The sequence below is a fragment of the Bubalus bubalis genome, chromosome 22 (assembly GCF_019923935.1).
Source record: "Bubalus bubalis isolate 160015118507 breed Murrah chromosome 22, NDDB_SH_1, whole genome shotgun sequence".
NCBI lineage: Eukaryota > Metazoa > Chordata > Mammalia > Artiodactyla > Bovidae > Bubalus > Bubalus bubalis.
In genome coordinates this window covers 19169334-19182999 of record NC_059178.1, presented here as the reverse complement: position 1 = coordinate 19182999, position 13666 = coordinate 19169334, and the positions used below count along the sequence as shown (strand labels likewise).

Here is a 13666-nt window from a genome sequence, read left to right as displayed (position 1 = left end):
TTTCTTGGAATAAAAGGAAATAAAAACAACCACAAAACAATGAACAAAATGACAGTACATACATACCTATTAATATCAATAAATACCAAAAACAGGCTTTCTTGGTAGCTCGGCCTGTAAAGAATCTGCCTGCAATACAGGAGACCTGGGTTTGATCTCTGGGTTGGGAAGATACCCTGGAGAAGGGAATGGCAACCCACCCCAGTATTCTTGCTTAGACAAGTCCATGGACAGGGGAGCCCGGTGGGCTACAGTCTATGGGACTGCAGAGTAAGATATGACTGAGCAACTAAGCACGCATGCACAAATATTAATCATTGCTTTAAAGGGAAATGGACTAAATGTTCCAATTGAAAGCTTCAGAGTGCTATAGAACTCTCCTCAGTGTCATGTGGCAGCCTGGATGGGAGGGGAGTTTGGGGGAGAATGGATACATGCATATGGATGGCTGAGCTCCTGTACTGTTCACTTGAAACTGTCACAACACTGTGAATCAGCTATACCCCAATACAAAATAAAAAGTTAAAAAAAGACAGTGAAAAAATAACACCGAAAACAAAAGAAGATATTTATTTGCAAATTATATATATATATTTGATTTGACATCATTCTTGTTTTTAAAACCAGAACATTTATTGTGCGACTACCTGTTGAAATACTGTTTTTCAACACAAGTCTTGTTTTTAACATAAATGCTTATAGAAATAAACTTCCCTTTTGCTCTGGGACAGTTTCTGTTGACTTATTTTTTCTTCTGAATGAGCCATACTTTCCTGTTTTTTTATGTGCCTTGTGATTTTTTGTTGAACACTGGACATTTGAATTTATCAATGTGATAACTCTGGAAATTAGATTCTACCCGTTCCCAGAGTTAGCAGAGTTTTGTTACTGTCCCTAGTCACTGTTTCTCTTATTGTTGAAGGCTGATCTTTGAAGATCAGCCTGATGTAAACTTACCATCTCCTCAGGTCCTTGATGAGCCATTCCCTGGGCATTCATGGTCACTTTCCAATTCTCGCATATCCCCTGGAGATATGGAGCGGGGAGGGGGAAGCTGACAACAGCTCAGCAACAGCCGTCTACCGCTGTCTGCACCTCTGATATCAGAAGCAGTGACCAGAACACAGAGCCCCAAGATCTGGACGGCCAGGTCATTCTGTCTGCCTTGGCCCCGCCAGCTGTGTGCAAGCTGCCTCAGGAACGGCACACAGCTGCCTGTCACATGGACGGGGACAGGGGAATGAATGGCTGCCACTCACTAAGAGCTGAAATCTACTGAAGTTAACCACAATTCACCATCTTCCCCTGGAAGTTGTAAGCATTCAACAGATTCTAGCATTCCGAATATATCAGACAGATTCTGCCGTTGCAGTTACTGTCTAGGTGGGAAGATGACTACACAGTGCCTGCTACTCTGCCAGCTTCCCAGAATCCTCCCTGCTAATATAGAATTTTTAACCCTTTATATTAATCTTACAAATGAAAAGATTACCAACACGGGGGCTTCCCTCGTGGTCCACTGGTGAAGAATTTGCCTTGCAATGCCATGGACACAGGTTCAATACCTGGTTTGGGAAGTTAAGATCCCATCTGTTGGAGCAACTAAGCCCACACACTACAACTAGACAGTTGCACCTCAAGGAAAGATCCCACATGACACCATGGAGATCCCACACACCCCAGTGAAGACCCAACATGGCCAAGTAAGTACTTTCAAAAAGATGGCCAACAGTACTTTTCAAAATCATTTCATTTTAGATTCTATATTAGAACCTATTACCTGAAGAGTTATAAAGGTGTTTTTATTATCTATACTTGTACGTGGGTAAGGGGGAAGGGTGTGTGGGGGTATATTTGTGTGTGTGTAGCAAGAATGAAAACAAGTGTGATTATTCAGGGCTTCTGGCTTAAATTTAGATAATGAGGTAATTCTAAAAAGTACACATAGGCTGACCTACTCCCTACAGCTACCATCTGTAAACCTAAAGGTGACTGGTTTATTGTAAGTTGAGAACCTGAGACCCAATTACCAGTTTAGCCCTACCTTATGATGTTATTCTAGGAAAAAACCAATTATTTCTGCTCCTGACCAGGGCAATTCCAGGGTTGGTTCTTTAACTAGTTACCCCAAATGACAACAAGGCACTTTGGGATTTCCTTTCCTAGGTTAAACATGTTTTTTTTAAGGCATCTGACACTGGTTCTCTGTACCACAAATACTCACTCTTCCTTGTGGACATGGTCTCCAGGAAGGGGTCTTCTAGGAAGGAGGGAGACGCACTGCTGCTGCTGGCAGACCTGGGCAGGGTCTCCTCCTGAAAAAGACACAGGGCAAGGGGGAGACACAGATTTCTTAGACACTAGTGCTCTAATGCTCATTAGCAGTGTTCACTCATAAGAGGTAAACTGAGGCACCACATTTTAATGTCCAAGGTTCAAAGCAAGTTGGAGACAAACTAGAAGGGATCTAAAATTAGACATATCTGGGTGTGTGCCCCGGCTTTGTTCCTAATTAGAGTGATGTGACATACAGCAAGTTTCTTATCTCAGTTTCATAATTTCAATAGGATTACTACAAGGACAAATCTGAGAACACATTTAAAATGCTTAACACATCACCTGCACACAACAAATGGTGATTAACATCATCAGTCAAGTATTTAACACATTTAAAAAACTAACAGACTTACTACCCCTACAGAGGTAGGTGTGTTTTGTTCACTGTTGTTGCCTACTACCAAGTCCATCCCTTACTAAGTAATGCATAAATATTTGTTGAATGAATGAAAACATATTTATAAGAAATATGTCTACACTGTGTCAAAATTTAAATTCCTATTACTTGTGAGAAGAGACCTTAATTTGTTTTAGACTATAAATCACTGCAGATGGTGACTGCAGCCATGAAATTAAAAGATGCTTACTCCTTGGAAGCAAAGTTATGACAAACCTAGATAGCACATTCAAAAGCAGAGACATTACTTTGCCAACAAAGGTCTGTCTAGTCAAGGCTATGGTTTTTCCAGTGGTCATTTATGGATGTGAGAGTTGGACTGTGAAGAAAGCTGAGCGCCAAAGAATTGTTGCTTTTGAACTGTGGTGTTGGAGAAGACTCTTGAGAGTCCCTTGGACTGCAAGGAGATCCAACCAGTCCATTCTAAAGGAGATCAGCCCTGGGTGTTCTTTGGAAGGAATGATGCTAAAGCTGAAACTCTAGTACTTTGGCCACCTCATGTGAAGAGTTGACTCATCGGAAAAGACTGTGATGCTGGGAGGGATTGGGGGCAGGAGGAAAAGGGGACGACAGAGGATGAGATGGCTGGATGGCATCACCGACTCTATGGACTGAGTTTGAGTGAACTCCGGGAGATGGTGATGGACAGGGAGGCCCGGCGTGCTGTGATTCATGGGGTCGCAAAGAGTCGGACACAACTGAGCGACTGAACTGAACTGAACTTATACCAAAGTGAAGAACAATATTTATTCATGAAAAATTTACTACTTATTATGTGACATGAGATATATATTAACTGGAAGACAACTCAGTTCCATAATACATAGAGAAAACTGCTAAATATTTTTAAATATAGAAGAAAGTTAGGTTAATATATTAATCTATGATCATGTGAGACAAACAGTGAAAATCCTTTCTGACCTACTTAGTGTGGAAAGCATTAGTTTCGAACAAGCCCCACTACAAAGGACCTAGTCAAGGAACAGAAGAAGAAAAAAGCCGTGTAGACCACAGAGCCCACACAAGGACGGTCTGAGCGGCCACCTCCTCCTGGTGCTCACTGCCAAGAACAAACCAGGCGACATCAGCCAAGCCTCACCCAGAGGTCATGCACAGGACATCGTACACATCTCCAGAAAAGTCAGTGAGAACTAGCTTATCTCCTGCTTCTGGCAGGTCAAAAGGAAGTAAAAGCTCTAAGTATCTCAAAAAGAAAATGTCAAACACAGGACTTCTCAGCAGTTATGAGGTGGGAGCTCTTGATTCAAACAGCAGAAACCATCCCCGCTGTACATCCTTCAACCAACCTTCCAAGAACCAGTGTTACAGCTGACTTTACTAAGGCATGTCCATGCTGTGCAGCCTCCCTCCTTCCTAAGGGTCTGAAATGCTTCCCCTGAGAGCAGTGAGGATCCCGCCCTGGGCAGGCAGGGTGGACATGGGATTGCTGTGGGGAGGGGTGTGGCTCAGCGCTTCTTGGGATTTTCTCCCAGAAGCCGTGGACGGCTCCCTGCTTCTGCCTGCCCAGCTGAGGGAGCTGATCCACCTTCAGACTACTTGAAAACTAATCCTACCATTAAAAAATAAACTCAAAGTGGATTAAAGACCTAACTGTAAAACCGGATACCATAAAACTCCCAGAGGAAAATATAAGGAGGACACTCACTGACATAAATTGTAGCAATATTTTATTGGATCCATCTCCTAAAAGAGGAAATAAAAGCAAAAATAAATAAATAGGACTTAAACAGTTCATCTTATTCAACATCAAGAAAAAACAATTAAAAAATGGGCAGAAGAACCAAACAGACATTCTTCCAAACAGGAAATGCAGATGGCCAACATGGTACATGAAAAGATGCTCAACACTGCTAACTACCAGGGAAATTCTAATCAAAACCACAAGGAGCTATCACCTCACACCTGTCAGAACAGCTATGATCAAAAACAAAACAAAAAAACATGAACAATAAATGTTGGAGAGGATGAGGAGAAGTGGGAACACTTGTACACTGTTTGCCGGAATGTAAATCACTGCAGCCACTGTGGAGAACAGTATGGAGGTTTCTCAAAAAACTAAAAGTGGAACTACCATATGGCCCAGCAATTCCACTCCTGGGTATGTATCTGAAAAAAACAAAAACACTAATTCAAAAAGATACATGCACTCCATTATTCACAGCAGCATTATACTAGTCTTTGACACTCACCAATGTCAGAAGTCCCTATCACTGTCAGAAGTCCCACAGCTGTGCTCCCAGGGTGAGGCTGTCCCTGAGGCCACCAGAGTCATCTCAGATACAAGCCTGGGCACCGAACTCACTGGGCAGGAAGGAAAATCTCCCTTTTTTTTGACAAGACGCCCAGTTAAGGCACAGATACAGCGCCTGAGCTTCGCTTCCCTACTGAAAGCTTTGATATAGTGCCAATCAAAGCTTATCTTGACTTTTACAATGTTACCTGGGTCAGGCTAGTAGAGGTTATTAAAGACAGACCAAAAAAAACCCACTGAGATTAAGAATTTTGAGAAAAGAAAAAAACAGCAGTGGAAGCAGACCTGGTGGTGGGAGGTCTATTCATAGCTTGGCAGGGATTCTGTTACTTTTCTGTTGTCTGACTTTGTAAACTGAGCCTCTACCTCCACTAAGCTGTGTTCTTACTGCAAAGTAATGATGCTGAACACAATTTCTAAGCCCCTTTCCAGTTTAAATTATTTTCATTTAGGCATTCTCATATACTGCTAGTTGGAATACTAGAAAGTTTATGAGATATGAAGATTTTGGGCTTAGATTTGGGTTTTAGATCTGTCTCTATAATTTACTTTTTAACAATCTTAGTTCAAAAACAAAACCTTTCTGTGTGCACTCAATATGCCAGCAAATTTGAAAAACTCAGTAGTGGCCACAGGTCACTTTTCATTCCAATCCCAAAGAAGAGCAATGCCAAAAAATGTTCAAACTACCACACATCTGCACTCATTTCACATACTGGCAAGGTAATGCTCAAAATCCTCCAAGCTAGGCTTCAACAGTACGTGAACTGAGAACTTCCAGGTGGATTTAGAAAAGGCAGAGGAACCAGAAATCAAACTGCAAACATCCACTGATCACAGAAAAAGCAAGAGAATTCCAGAATATCATCTGCTTCATTGACTATACTAAACCCTTTGACTGTGTGGATTACAACAAACTGTGGAAAATTCTTTAAAGACATTAGAATACCAGACCACCTTACCTGCCTCATGAGAAACCTGTGTGCAGGTCAAGAAGCAACAGTTAGAACTGGACATGGAACAACAGACTGGTTCCAAATTGGGAAAGGAGTACATCAAGGCTGTATATTGTCACCCTGCTTATTAAACTTATATGCAGAGTACAGCACGCAAAATGAGAGGCTGGATGAAGCACAAGCTGGAATCAAGATTTCGGGGAGAAATATCAACAAGCTCTGATATGCAAATGACACCAACTTTAATGGCAGAAATTAAAGAGAGCCTCTTGATGAAGGTGAAAGAGGAGAGTAAAAAGCTGGCTTAAAATGCAACATTCAAAAAACTAAGATCATGGCTTCCGGTCCCATCACATCATGGTAAATAGATGGGGAAACAGTGGAAACAGTGACAGACTTTATTTTCTTGGGCTCCAAAATCACTGCGGATGGTGACTGCAGCCATGAAATTAGAAGGCGTTTGTTCCCGGGAAGAAAAGCTATGACCAACCCAGCTGCTGCTGCTAAGTCACGTCAGTCGTGTCCGACTCTGTGCAACCCCATAGATGGCAGCCCACCAGGCCCCTCCGTCCCTGGGATTCTCCAGGCAAGAACACTGGAGTGGGTTGCCATTTCCTTCTCCAATGCATGAAAGTAAAAAGTGAAAGTGAAGTTGCTCAGTTGTGTCTGACTCAGTGACCCCAAGGACTGAAGCCTACCAGGATCCTCTTCCAGGCAAGAGTACTGGAGTCGGGTGCCACTGCCTTCTCCGATGACCAACCCAGACAGCATATTAAAAAGCAGAGAGATTACACCGCCGACCAAGTTCCAGATACTCAAAGCTATGGTCTTCCCAGTAGTCATGTATGGATGTGAGAGCTGGAGACGACTCTTGAGAGTCCCTTGGACTGGAAGGAGATCAAAAAGTCAATCCTAAAGGAAATCAGTCCTGAATATTCATTAGAAGACCTGATGCTGAAGCTCCAATACTTTGGCCACCTGATGTGAAGAACTGATCCACTGGAAAGACTCTGATGCTGGGAAAGATTGAAGGCAGGAGAAAAGGAAGACAGAGGATGAGATGGTTGGATGGCATCACCAACTCAATGGACATGAGTTTGAGCAGGCTCCAAGGAGTTGGTGATGGACAAGGAAGCCTAGTGTGCTGCAGTCCAAAGGGTCACAAAGAGCTGGACATGACTGAGTGACTCAATTGTACTGGCTGAAAACTAGGAGGAGGGCAAGCAGAGGCTGGAGCAACACAAGGGCCCAAGGAGGCTGACCCTGAACAGGCGCGGGCCTCACCTCTGAGTCGGAGCTGTCCAGCTCAGCCAGAGTCGGGGCTTTGAGGAGTTTCTTCCGCGGCACAGGCACCTGCTGGGCGGCTCCTGACCCACCTTCTCTGGGCTGTGACGCCACACCTCCATTTACCATGGATGATTCTGCAACATTCTTGGGAGATTCAGCGGTTGTCACCTCTGGGGAAAAAAAGGCAAAAGCTGACCTTTCCCTAAGCACAGAAAGGTGGTCAGTGGTTCAAAAGGAGTCTTCAAGCACCTGCACTGAGCTGAAAGGCATTCCTATGTCATGCAGACAGCACAGAGGCCACACACAGTAATACCTGGGCATATAACACATGTGTATTTGACATTAACTGTCACACTCAAATAAAGGAAACCTTCCATGAATAACTATATATTCACTATATGTGTAGATTAAAATTTAGAACTGGGAGAAATCCTACAGAAAACCAACTCCAGTTGCTTTACTTCCCAGAGGCCCAGGGAGGCTCGAGTTCCCTTGAGCCTCTGAAGAGTGAGTGATGGACTTGATGGAAGTGACAGTGTACACGAGCCTCCGGCATGGGGCTGCAAGACTGAGGGCGGTTTGAGTCTAAAATAAAAAGTCAATTATCTATACACATATAAACATGAACACACAGAATCTGGGATACATTCCTTCTGATAAAGCTAATACAGATTATCCCAAGCTCAAATCTGGATGGAAAGGCAGTGAAAGAAGTGTGGGAGCAGGATACAGAGCACGAAGTGCGGAGTACAGACTGTAGATTATAAAAGACAGGGGGTGAGAGGCCAGAGCAGAGAGCACATAGCACAGCGGGTATGAGCCCACAGTGCCGAGCACGGAGTGCAAAGTACAGACTATATAGACTATAGAGGACAGGGGGGAGAGGCCAGAGCAGAGAGCACAGGGCACAGAGGTGCGAGCCCACAGTGCCAAGCATGGAGTGCAGAGTACAGACTATATAGACTATAGAGGACAGGGGGGAAGAGGCCAGAGCAGAGAGCACACGGCACAGAGGGTGCGAGCCCACAGTGCCAAGCACGGAGTGCAGAGTACAGACTATATAGACTATAGAGGACAGGGGGGAAGAGGCCAGAGCAGACAGCACGCGGCACAGAGGGTGCGAGCCCACAGTGCAGAGCACGGAGTGCAGAGTACAGACTATAAATTATAGAGGACAGGGGGGAGAGGCCAGAGCAGAGAGCACACGGCACAGAGGGTGTGAGCCCACAGAGTGCGGAGCACAGACTAGACTACAGAGACTAGAGCACAGGGCTGGGAGCACAGAGCAGTGTGTGTCCAGGACAGGGCACGGAGTGCAGAGCACAGAGTTGGGAGTACAGACTGCAGATTATATAGAGAGCACAGGAGGGAGGCCAGAGGGTGTGAGCACAGGGCAAGAGCACAGTGCGAATGTTATGTAGCATACGTTGCACAGCACAAGCTACTGTGTAGGGAGTGTAAGGCTTAGAGCACACAGAACAGCAGGGCGAGGACGGTTCGGATTCAGAGTCTAACTCTGCTGCTACTTGTCTGACCTTGAGCAATTACAGCAAATTCAGTCCTCATCTGTTAAATAGGGCTAACAGCAGAAGTGGGCTTGCTGTGAGGATTACATAAGTCAACAACTGCATATAAAACACTTGATAGTGTGTGTAATAAAGGCGGCGCACAATAAATGTTAGCAGTTATTAACACTGACTTTTATCTCCACTCGTGAGCGAGTGGACTAAGGCTCAGTGTGACTCAGCCGCTCACGGCCAACTCAGCAGAGCCGACACAGGAGCCTTGGCAGCACCAGTTCCAAAAGCCTGTAATCTTCCAGTGCAAGTGGAGATAAATTTCTTCAGTGTTTCAATAACTAATATTTTTAATAACTAACTACTAGAGTATTTAAAAATGAGAAAAAGCAGTTCCAGTATGCCCACAGCCGTGGAGCAGTGTGTGAAACTCCCCTGATGAGTCAGAGGTGAAGAGTGTACTAAGCACTGAAAAGACATGGCTATTGCTCATTTCTGGCAGGAAGCGTTGTACCTGAAGTTAACATAAAATATAAGGTTCTGTTTACAGTAGCTCCCCCACTGTATAATATTCACAGGCTTCAAGTGGAAGACGTGGGCTTCCAGGTAACATTCATAAAGTGTACTCTAGTACAGCCTTCCTTGACATGATTTAAAAGAATTATATAAACTATTTATTATAAATGATGTATATCTAACTTAATATTTACAATTTCTGCCTGATTTTAGAGCTCAAGAAGGCCAGAACTAGAACTGTCCTTGTGAACGAGAAGGAAGGGTTTGAGTGAGCAGAGGAAAGGAATGAGGAAGAGAAGGAGACAGACCTGTCAATCATTTATCATTTTACATAAAGTGTTGAGTAGAAAATCTGACAACGCACAAGTTAACTTTGTTATCACCTCTCCAGGTATTAAGCAGCTAGAAAAAATATTTAATTGGGGGAGGGGTATGCTGAAGGGGACAAAGAGGAAGCAGCATCAGGTTTTCACACAAACTGTAAAGCTTAAACCCCTCAACAGACGTTTCATTGGAGGAGAACTACAGGCTGCCACACTCACAGGAGTACCAGGAAAGCTCTCCAGAGAGAAGGGAGAAAATGACTGGGCTAACTGCTTAATTCCTAGTGAAGGAAAAAAAGACAATGTTTAAAAATGATCTTGAAGTATATTCTGAAAATTTGTATTCCACAGCATGCACTCTCCATATACTTCTTCCAGGGCCTGCGCTTCAGCAGAAGGCTTCTCCTGCAGCCTGGCTCTCCATGCCCCAGCCGCAGCTCTGCTGGAGGGGTGAGCATCCCCGGGGTGGTGCTCACAGTCCAGGCTCCCAGGGCGAAATCCCCAGTGGAGCGAGGAGGGACATCACAACATTTCTAATGGTTATATAGTTAATGTTTCAGAAAAAAATGTAATTACTACATAAGATACATGATTTTATGGATGCTTTTACTTAAGAAAAATTTTAAAGTCATTTATAGTAGATCTGCACGGTAGTTTGAGCATTTTTTGGCATTGCCTTTCTTTGGGATTGGAATGAAAACTGACCTTTTCCAGTCCTTTGGCCACTGCTGAGTTTTCCAAATTTGCTGGCATACTGAGTACAGCACTTTCACAGCATCATCTTTCAGGATTTGAAATAGCTCAACTGGAATTCCATCACCTCCACTAACTTTGTTCATAGTGATGCTTCATAAGGCCCACTTGACTTCACATTCCAGGATGTCTGGCTCTAGACGAGTGATCATACCATTGTTATTATCTTGGTCATGAAGATCTTTTTCGTACAGTTCTTCTGTGTATTCTCGCCACCTCTTCTTAATATCTTCTGCTTCTGTTAGGTCCATATCATTTCTGTCCTTTATCGAGCCCATCTTTGCATGAAATGTTCCCTTGGTATCTCTAATTTTCATGAAGAGATCTCTAGTCTTTCCCATTCTACTGTCTTCCTCTATCTCTTTGCATTGATCCCTGAGGAAGGCTTTCTTATCTCTCCTTGCTATTCTTTGGAACTCTGCATTCAGATGCTTATATCTTTCCTTTTCTCCTTTGCTTTTTGCTTCTCTTCTTTTCACAGCTATTTGTAAGCTATTTGTATCATCTCACACGCTAGTCAAGTAATACTCAAAATTCTCCAAGCCGGCTTCAGCAATACATGAACCGTAAATTTCCAGATGTGCAAGCTGGTTTTAGAAAAGGCAGAGGAACCAGAGATCAAATTGCCAACATCCGCTGGATCATGGAAAAAGCAAGAGAGTGCCAGGAAAACATCTATTTCTGCTTTATGGACTATGCCAAAGCCTTTGACTGTGTGGGTCACAATAAACTGTGGAAAATTGTGAAAGAGATGGGAATACCAGACCACCTGACCTGCCTCTTGAGAAACCTATATGCAGGTCAGGAAGCAACAGTTAGAACTGGACATGGAACAACAGACTGGTTCCAAATAGGAAAAGGAGTACGTCAAGGCTGTATACTGTCACCCTGCTTATTTAACTTCTATGCAGAGTACATAATGAGAAACGCTGGGCTGGAAGAAGCACAAGCTGGAATCAAGATTGCCAGGAGAAATATCAATAACCTCACATATGCAGATGACACCACCTTTATGGCAGAAAGCGAAGAGGAACTCAAAAGCCTCTTGATGACAGTGAAAGAGGAGAGTGAAAAAGTTGGCTTAAAGCTCAACACTCAGAAAACGAAGATCATGGCATCTGGCCCCATCACTTCATGGGAAATAGATGGGGAAAAAGTGTCAGACTTTATTTTTCTGGGCTCCAAAATCACTGCAGATGGTGACTGCAGCCATGAAATTAAAAGATGCTTACTCCTTAGAAGGAAAGTTATGTCCAATCTAGATAGCATATTGAAAAGCCAGAGACATTACTTTGCCAACAAAGGTCCGTCTAAAGCAATGGTTTTTCCAGTGGTCATGTATGGATGTGAGAGTTGGACTGTGAAGAAAGCTGAGTGCCGAAGAAATTGATGCTTTTGAACTGTGGTGTTGGAGAAGACTTGAGAGTCTCTTGGACTGCAAGGAGATCCAACCAGTTCATTCTGAAGGAGATCAGCCTTGCGATTTCTTTGGAAGGAATGATGCTAAAGCTGAAACTCCAGTACTTTGGCCACCTCATGTGAAGACTTGACTCATTGCAAAAGACCCTGACGCTGGGAGGGATTGGGGGCAGGAGGAGAAGGGGACGACAGAGGATGAGATGGCTGGATGGCATCACCGACTCGATGGACGCGAGTCTCAGTGAACTCCGGGAGTTGGTGATGGACAGGGAGGCCGGCGTGCTGTGATTCATGGGGTCGAAAAGAGCCGGACATGACTGAGCGACTGAACTGAACTGATAGTAGATTTGGGCTTCCTGGTGGCTGAGATGATAAAGGATCTGCCTATAGTATGGGAGATCGGGGTTTGACCCCTGGGTTGGGAAGATCCCCGAGAAGGGAATGGCAACCCACTCCAGTATTCTTGCCTGGAGAATTCCATAGACAGGGGAGCCTGGCAAGCTACATTCCATGGGGTCACACAGTCAGACACGACTGAGAGACTACCACACACACACGGTAGATTTTAAAAGTTTGAACAGTACTGGTGTCACATAAGTCTGGTAAAGTTGTGAGGGTAATGCCTACCCTGAAGGTTTGTGGCTGCCATGAGCTACTTTCATTCTCAACACAGGGATCTGAGAAATTACCTGACAGCTCTCTCTCTGCCTGGAGACCTTGCTGAGGTTCATAACTGTATTTGAGCTTGGTGACTCAAACTACTGAAATAAACCTCATACTAAGATCAAAGCTTCGAGATAAATGGAATTAATAGAAAAATACATTATGTCAGTCAGGCTTCAGGGTGATCTCCATATGTAAGACTAAGTACGTGTGATCTTCTCTAACACTGCATATTTGTAAAAGCTCTGGCTAAACATACTTTTAAGAGGTATTTTTAGCAGTTTGACTATACTTTCCATTCAAATGAATAAATCCTCATTACTTCAATGTATCTGATGAGAAAACCAAACCCTTGGATAAGATTTTATACTTCTTCTACATAAGACAATTTCTGATGATATTTATAAGTAAGCAAACTATTCAAGATGCTAGATATAGCTTTAGAAGTCACATGCCTTAGGTTCAGAATCTAAAACGCATAACCACAGTATTAAATACATAATAACTTCTATTTTACATAGTGTAATAATTATGTCTATTAGATACACCCAGCTGCTGCTGCCTTATTTAGTTGGAGGAAATATGACTGAAATACAGACTGTATATTTATTTCCATCAGAAAAATAAATTATACTTACCTTAAGGTTGATGGATTAAGATTTCCATTAAGGATTAGTATTTCTAAAACATACCTAAGCATAGGACACATATCAATTCTGTCTTATTCTAGAGTGCATTATCTATACTATATATTTAAATATTTACTCCTTAGTTTGCTAATGTCTCAACTTAAATTAGAAACACATTCCAGCTCTTGTATTTAGGTCAGAAGAATGGATCAATCTTTTCCATTTATAATTTGGAACATTATTGATTAGTCAACAGATCACAATGAAAACATGAAAACACAAGAAACAGAAAATGAAGCATGTGAAAACTACAAAGTACATTAAGGTACAAAACAGATTATGGCAAATGATAAGCAGTGACGGCAAATCAAATGGCAAGCAGTGAGAGCAAATCAAAATTCCTGTTGCTCCACATCAAGGAGGCTCAGCACCAAGAATTTTCTTCCCAGCACAGGAAAGTATCATATAACTGGTAAGACACAAACACACCTACATACAATTACACGTGTGTGGGCATGCAGACAGTCCAGGGCAGCCACCTGTGCCTACAGTCAGGGTGTTTCGGGAGCCGGCTACTCCCCGAGTCCACTGGGGAGG

The 13666-nt window shown here is 43.3% G+C and overlaps 1 protein-coding gene across 5 annotated transcripts in view; it reads right to left on the bottom strand.

Moving 5' to 3' along the window:
* SPIRE1 (spire type actin nucleation factor 1) overlaps window positions 1–13666 on the bottom strand; it is a 170316-nt gene that overhangs the window by 13887 nt on the left and 142763 nt on the right. For all 5 annotated transcript variants that reach the window (XM_025273221.2, XM_025273225.2, XM_025273222.2 and 2 more), the window contains 2 exons: window positions 7247–7419; window positions 2225–2315 (listed from right to left, as the gene is read on the bottom strand). In XM_025273221.2, coding sequence (XP_025129006.1) covers window positions 2225–2315; window positions 7247–7419 — 264 coding nt within the window. The remainder of the gene's footprint in view (window positions 1–2224; window positions 2316–7246; window positions 7420–13666) is intronic.